Raw genomic sequence first — 7,798 nt, forward strand, 5'->3', positions numbered from 1 at the left:
CTTTGATATTGTGTAATAAAGAAGCCAAAAAAATTAGCAATAATGAGAAGATTAGAGGAATAGCCCTTGAGAAAAATGAGATTTTTATCAGAAAGCGTATTTGGGAGGTGAATTATTTTTGTTAATTTGATGCCATCAATGATATATGGTTAACAGCCCCAAGCTGGTGTTGGTCCCTGGGGTTACTGGGCATTCGGGCATGGCTGCCGTGGTCCTGGGGGATGAATTGGCTCCAATCCCTGCAGCTCAGCGCAGGCTCTCCAGGCTAGAGCAGTGAAGGCTGGTCTGTGTCCTGATGCTGGTCTTCATGGTCTTATCCATTTCACAGCCAAATCTTAGGAGAAAGCGATACTGAATCAGTGGGCAACTGAGTAGTAAAAGCTGAGTGCATCGATCAGGCATCTGATACCATTTGTACTAGGGGCTGGGTACAGAAACAAAAAAACGAAAAAGTTTCAAGATTTGGAGGGTTTTTCTTTATTGCCTGAGGGCATTGAAGAAATCTGAGACAAGTGATCAGCATGGGGTGAAGGCTTGGTACTGAGCAGGCTGGGAGAGTTGCTGCTGATTTCAGCAGTGGCGTTGTTGCAGCCAGAGCACGGCGAGCAGCTGGGGCTGAGCACCTGCCTGCTCCCAGGCACTTACAGCAGAGCTGCTAGATCCAGTTTAAAAACAAATAAAAGTATTTATTTTTATTACCCCCGTGTGTTTTTGCAGGTCCAAACTGCTTTGCAGGAACCACGATAATTCCCGCTGGCATCGAAGTGAAGGTGGACGACTGCAACATCTGCCACTGCCACAACGGGGACTGGTGGAAGCCGGCGCAGTGCTCCAAGCGTGAGTGCCAGGGCAAGCAGGCTCTGTAGTGGCAAATCCCCCGCCAGCAGCACCGCCGGGCAAATCACCCGACAATGACGATGACAATGACGAAGGAACAGCTTCGATGCTGCACACGCATCCGTCCTCCCGCCAGCTGCAACAGGGTCACCAGCAAAACCTGCGAGGGTTTCACACAAGCAGAGATTTTACTTGTGGGGAAGGGTCTCCCTCTACCCCCCTCCTGCTCGTCTCTCACTTTACACACTATGTAACCGGTATCTAGGTATCTACTCCGCTTTTGTAATTATCAGTGCTTGATAGGGATGCGATGGTCAGATTTGGGGAAGAAAAAGCAAAAACAGCCCATGCAAGTTCTTGGACTGGTGATGCCTCTGAGACTCTGATCACTTCTCTGCTCTCATTTTCTACAATGTGGATCGCAGAGTTTTCACATTTATTTATTTAAGTTTTTTTGCTATTGTGTTTTGGATTTTTTTTTTTAAAAACCTCTTCTTCAGCTGGGATCACTGGGACAATACAGCTATGAATGAAGCGATGGATCATTTCTTTCATGTCTATACAGTGGGGGCCGGTAAGGGCAGGAGGGACATAGACATTAAAAGGGAGGAAGGAGTTAAAAAAAAGAAAAAACCAACTGGAATGTAACCTGCGGAAGGACCGAGGTAGATGCACAGGTATACGACCGGACAGCCAAGACACAAGCTGTATCTGTGTTACACTTTCTCCACTGAGTGGGGACAATAAAGTCGAAGACACCTACACAGTCACCGTGACCTTGATCAGAGCCAGAGCCAACACCGGGTGTGCCGGCAGGCGGGGGCAGCGAGCCAGAATGCGTTGGAAAGGCACCAAGAAAGCAGCATCTTCCCTGCGTTGTCTCTGTGTGATGCCTGGCTGGGGCATCAGTGGTGGAGCAGGGGTAAGAGGGTCCCAGCTGTGCTGCGCCTCCGCCAGCTCTTGGGTCGAGCAGGCGTTTGCCTGCCTTGCCCCAGCCCTGGCTTGCTGACACCGAGGATGCTCTCGCTGGAGCCAAGGACATCAGTTCATTGACTTCAGTGACAGTGGGACTCGGCTGCCGCGAGTCAAAGTTAAAATATGTGATCCCCTGTCTGCCCATTGCCCTTAGGGAGGTTTCCAGAAACACCCCATCACTGTGCCACCACTAAACTGGCTCAGCTGGCAGGTAAGACCCTTTGCTGCAGCACAAGGGAGCTGCCCTCGCACTCCCCCAGTCCCAGGAGCTTCCATACTGCTGGGGATAAAGCAAGCCAGGGTGCCCAGCGGGGATGGGGATGGGCTGGCCACGTCCTTGGGAATCAGTTCTTGGTGAAGGGTCTCTCCAGAAAATGGCTGCATGCCTGCCTGCAGGAAGGAGAGGTCCCTGCCAGCGGCCTCCGTCGCTCCGAGGGGAAGGGTCCCCTTCAGCCTTTTCAGCACCTCTTGCTTTCTCAGGCTGCAGCTTCCAAGCGATACTGTGAGAGAAAAGCCACCAATGTCATTTCCCCTCTGCCCTGCCCAGGTGAGTGCAGGAGCCTTTCCCATCACTGTCCATGCTTGGTTTGCTGCTTTTTGGTCATGGCCATTATGGCGTCGGTGCTTATTTTGTTCGGACTTCAGTCCAGCACCTGCTCTTAACAGCGACAGCAGCAAATCCTCCTTACAGCATCCTCCACCGAAGTGGATCAGCACAGTGCGTCTCAGTTTATGCACACCATTGCCTTTGTATTTTTCTTTCTTTCCTGTTTTCACGTCTTACTGCAGGGCAGGGCGTAGGATGAGCACTAGCGCGGTGATTGCCGTATGTCGGCTGAGCATTGGCTTCCTGCGATTTGAACTGGTACCATTAAAGAAGTCATCGCCACGTTTCTTTGTAAGCTGTTGCCTGTCATTGACTATCCGGTTTCAAAATTTTCAAACAATAGTGTGCCTGAAACTAGTGAGAAAAAAAAAAAACTACTCTGTAAAAAATGGGGGGGTCCTAGAAACAATATTTGATGTGTAAAAGACTATATTATTAAAAAATTATTTTGTTAAATATAAAGTATGTGAACCAGCAAAAAATCCCCAAATTATATATTTGTGGTGTATTTTACTCTGCTCATCTTCCCCCCCCACAAGCTCCCAAGTTCCCATCCCATCCCTTGCTCCAGCCCCCGACTCTCTGCAGTGTTGGTGGGTGCAGCTGGGTGGGAGGAGCGGGCTCGGAGCCTGGAAACAGCTGCGGAAGGCCTTCGGATGGGGTGGGTTGCCCAGGGAGCGCCTCAGCAGTAAATCAGGAAATCAGCTTTGCTTTGCCGCAAGATACCTGCCAAGCCAGGATTCCCTTCTGGGGAGCTGTCGTGGACTAACACAACTCCCAGGCTCTCACTTTAATCTCCGTATGTTTTTTGCCTTTTTCTGGTGCCATTTTGTATTTTATGCTATTTCCTGAACATGGAAACTTGCTTTCAGTTCACAAATTCCATTTGGTACCTCCAGATGCATCATTATTTACAGTGATTAGTAGTTACTCTAATTAATTACATCTTAATTACTGTAGTTAATGTTTGTACAGTGCTTGGAACAAGTACAGCACTATACGTGCCACATATTATTATTTTCTTCATTATTAAGTACCATCTCCATGCCATGCTGTGCTACTTCATTATTTCCCAAGGCGTCACCGTAGTGCCCTTATTCCCTTCCCCAGGAGTACTTTACTCCCAGCTCCCACCGGGATGCTGTGGTGCTGGCTGCCGTGCTGGATGGGAGTGGGAAGAGCAGTATCTACAGCAAGTGGGATTGCTGAGCAGCATAGGGCTGCTTGGCTTTTCTGCCTCATCATTCAGGACATTGAGTCTAAAAACAAAATGGGGAAAAAAAAAGCTGATGGCGGGGGGGGTGCCCCAAGGTTACACAGAGTGAGCTGGGGTGTGCGTTTGGGTGACATGGTGGGGAAGCCCTGCGGATCCCATCAGACATGCTCTGTGAGGTCTCTGCGAGATGCTGGCTCAGACTGGAGAAGGAATCCAATTCCCCGAATCCACACATGGGCACATTGTCCTGCTGGCGGATCCTGTTGCTCTCCCTGAGCACCAAGGTGGTGGTGGGGCAAGGTCTGGGGTCGCAGGGAGGAGCAATGGGCACAGATCGGGTTTTCTGAGGGTCTGCGTGGAAGTCACCAGTCATGGGTGGGAGGTGTTTCCACAGCTCGAAACACCTGAGGTGCTTGGAGCAGCAGCCATGAAAGTCATCACCACCAGCACTGCTTCGTAGCAGCCCATCTTGAGCCAGACAGCGTGGATCCAGGATTGAAATCCCATCAACCTCTCTGCAGATGCACTATTTTTTCTCCTGAACCAAAGAGTTTCAGCCTCATCTCAATCTTCTTCTTTTCTGCCTTTTTTTTTTTTTTTAATGTTTTAGTTCATTTCTCCCTTTAATTAATCACAGCTCTGGGCCAGCCAGACCCATTAACTACTCTTCTCATTTAGACCTTTCAGAGATGCAGTTGCAGATGCAATTTAATTTGTTGACCCATGATCGATAGCAATTAATACCATCTCTTTAATCTTGTTGAAAGGTTTGTCCTGGGCTTCCAGAGGCTGCCATCTCGAGGGAAAGGTGTCCGTTACATGTGTTATTAGATGGGGTAGCACAACCTCCTCTGCGGGCACCGTCCTTCCTGTCCTCCCGGGCTGGTGCTCTTGAAAATACATGAAGCATTCATGGGACGTGGAGAAGAGGAAGAAGGCCAGGGAGGATGCTGAGAGGTAGAGAGAAGAGCCGGGGCTTGGTAGGGCGGGAAGCAGGGGAAGGTGGAGTTGCTGGGTTGGAAAGATGGGGGATAAAGAGGGCAGCATGGTGGGAGGTAGAAATGATACAGTCTAGGAGGCGTGGATAGAAAAGGGAGCCAAAAGGTCTCGAATTGGAGCAAAAGAGCAGATAGCTTAGAGGCAACACCTTCAGCATGACAGTGAATTTTGCACAGGACACACCCCCAGAGCCAGAAAGGTGATCCTTCCTCCTGGGGTGCTTTACACCCAAGTCTCACTTCAATGCCACTTTTTACCCACAAAGTGCAGCAGCTGTGTAGCACTCCCCTCCTCCTCCTCCAAGCAGTGGGAAAGCCCACCTCGAGAGCATCACCTTTTCCCTGCCCTCATTAATATGCCATTACCCAAGATTATTTTATAATTACGGAATTATTTCCTGCACACCCTGGAGGGGAACTGTCTCAGCTCTGGATCACCTGTGAAGCATCAGCAGGGCAATGTCATTCTACCCCAGGAGCCTGCAAGGCACACTCAGAACCAGGCTAAGGCTCGGTAAAAAACTGGGCTTTGGGTACCCTCCATCCTACCATCCCGCCCAGACGGCTCCGTGCAGGACCAGGATGCAGAGCACCAGTGCTCCTGAGTCAGCAGCACATAATGGCTTCAGTGGCACATGAGTCGAGTCCCATCTGACGTGCCCGTCCCCTGGCTCAGCTGCCACGGCCGGCAGGGATGCCAGAGCCGCTGCAGCAACCCCTATTCAGCTGCAGCTCTGCTAAATGTGAAGGCAAAGAGCAAATCCTCTACTTCCAGCACAGCACGAGCAATCATGTGTTTCTCTTTGGTGGCTCTTAAAGGGAAAAGAGGGCCTATGTGAATGTATAGCAAATTAATACCTTTTATATAGCAAAATTACATGATTTTGCAACAGCAAGTAAATACAGAAAATGAAAAATTAATCAAAAAATCCACCTTCCTTTGTAGTGTGGAAGGTTAGCTTTTAAAAGACAGGGAACAGCGTGCATGGAAAGGAAATGAGTGCCTGTATTTATATATTTAATATACCATATATGTATATTTCTATTTGCAGATACAGTTCCTATGTTTTCCTAGTGACTTTTTTTAGGAAAATTATCTTTCTACCATGACTAACTTCAGTATCTAAAAGAGCTCCGCTCTCAGAAGATGCCCATTCATGCCCCTACTCAGCCTCACTGTTCCTGTGTGCCCCAAGGAGAGACAGCAACACCCCAGAGCCACAGGCTGCAGTGAGCGTTTTGCACACAAATATGCCCAGCATGGGACAATAGGACAATGTCCAACAAGACGTGGTGACACGTGCTTCCCTCTCGACACAGGAGCTCTGGGAACATGACTATTTTGGTTCACATACTAAGGTGATGGAGATCCTCCAAGTTCTCTTCAGGGGGGCTCTCAATGCACAGGATTTTGTAGGACGACCATGACCTCGGTCCACCCTCCAAGCCACCCAGACAGAAGCTGACTTTGCCTTGGAAACCTTTTAGCCACCGTGGCCACAGACTGGCATCCAAATCGATAGCAGAGGAGCGCAGAGTAGATGGTTGGTATTTTTTTTTCCCAGCAGCTCCACATAGGAAAAAAAAAGCACCTAAGATCCGCAGAAACCCCTACAACATATCATCTTAACCCAGGTAACTGCCCTTGCTCACTGAATTGCTGCTTTCGGCAATTCCCTTTCCTCTACCCGTGGGCATGTGTGCTCAGTCAGTGAAATCGGGAACAGGCAGGCCAGCACGGGCATCCCATAAGTAAACAACAATTAGAGGCCCTGATGTAGCCAAGGGACCTATATTAAGTCATATAAAATATTATTTGGGGCCTTACTGTGCTTTATGTGCATAACCAGCCCAAGGCAAGGAATAATAATCCATTGCCAAGATGTGCCATTTTTCTGGACACAAGATGTGCAAGCCCAGAAAAAGGGATAATTATGTGCCAGGAATTTGGAAGGAAAGATAAAAAACCAACAAGAAAGCTAAGTCCTTTGGGATGGCACAGAGCTAGACAGTGTCCCCACCAGCGCTGGCTGGTGTCCTCCCCACTGAGGCCAGGCAGATGTGTGATGGTTGCAGCCATCTGCACAGGAGGCCTCATCTTTTGGGCAGGCAGCCAGCTGGGTGTTATTGATGGTTGTTCAGCAAGAGAGGGATGAAGCCTCTCCTTTCTCAGGGAGTTCATGTCCTCTAACCATGCTGGTTCCTCTGGGGTCACTAATTAATTGGTTATCTGCGTACCAGGGAGTTGCCAGCTGATATTTTCTTGGCACTGGGCTTTCCTTAGAAGAAGAGAGAAGGTGGGTAGGGTAGCACCAAGAGGCATTATCTGACAGTTTCAGGGTGTCCTTCCCAACACCTTTCCAATCCACGGCTGTGCAGCATCCCTGACGCTGGTACCTATGCCTGACCCCATCTCAGAGCCGTGTCATCAATGCAATGCAGAGAGCTTTCTGCTCATCTGGCTGGCATGGGGCTCAGCACAGTCAGCTCTGCTGTGGTCTCTCCGCTTTGGTGGCCCAACGAGCCAGGCGAAAGGACACTTTGCCGTGTGATTTTCTGATGTTTGCTTCAGATACAGGAGACGGCGATCTGGGGAAAGGAGGGAGCAAAAGAAAGAGTGAGCCTGAGCTATTAGGCTTTAGCCTGAGCTATTAGGCTTTAGCCTGAGCTATTAGGACAGAGCAGGATTTCAATAATAATTAATGCCACTATTAAAGATGCTCATTTAGATTATAAGGCACTTGGCATTGGGAAGGACGCAGTCAAGGTATTTTTGGTCATTACAACATACACACAATGTTTCATGCTGCTGGTCTCTTTATGGTGATAATTCATGAAGACTTGAAGGGAAACCACTGGGCCACTCCCTGACCTGGTTACCCATAGGAATTATCCTGTTACCCACATGGATTATCCCATCAGGTAGTTCAGTGGTGGCTTGGCTCTGTGTTTGGACAAAGAGCCAAATCCCAGCCTAGGGAGTTTTGGAAAAATCATACAAACCTGGAAGACAGATCTCAAAGGAAGCAGGTGAAAATGGGGCTCATCAGGCTTTACGTTGTCCCTCTCGATGATGATGAGAGCAGAGGCTGAAGACCATGCCTTGGAACGGGCTATAAAGATGGGTGTCCTGCCACCAGCTGAGCAGCCAGTGTGCCAGGCACT

The 7,798-nt window shown here is 49.2% G+C and overlaps 1 protein-coding gene across 2 annotated transcripts in view; it reads left to right on the plus strand.

Moving 5' to 3' along the window:
- VWC2L (von Willebrand factor C domain containing 2 like) overlaps positions 1-2,922 on the plus strand; it is a 55,898-nt gene extending 52,976 nt beyond the window's left edge. The window contains exon 3 of one of the 2 annotated variants that reach the window (XM_075094068.1): positions 718-840. In XM_075094068.1, the coding sequence (XP_074950169.1) occupies positions 718-747 (30 nt within the window). In that variant the 3' untranslated portion in view covers positions 748-840. Of the gene's footprint in view, positions 1-717 lie in introns of both variants that reach the window. The other variant, XM_075094064.1, reaches the window with a different exon arrangement.
- Positions 2,923-7,798: the final 4,876 nt, after the last annotated feature.

This window comes from Phalacrocorax aristotelis, chromosome 5, assembly GCF_949628215.1.
Source record: "Phalacrocorax aristotelis chromosome 5, bGulAri2.1, whole genome shotgun sequence".
Classification (NCBI taxonomy): domain Eukaryota; kingdom Metazoa; phylum Chordata; class Aves; order Suliformes; family Phalacrocoracidae; genus Phalacrocorax; species Phalacrocorax aristotelis.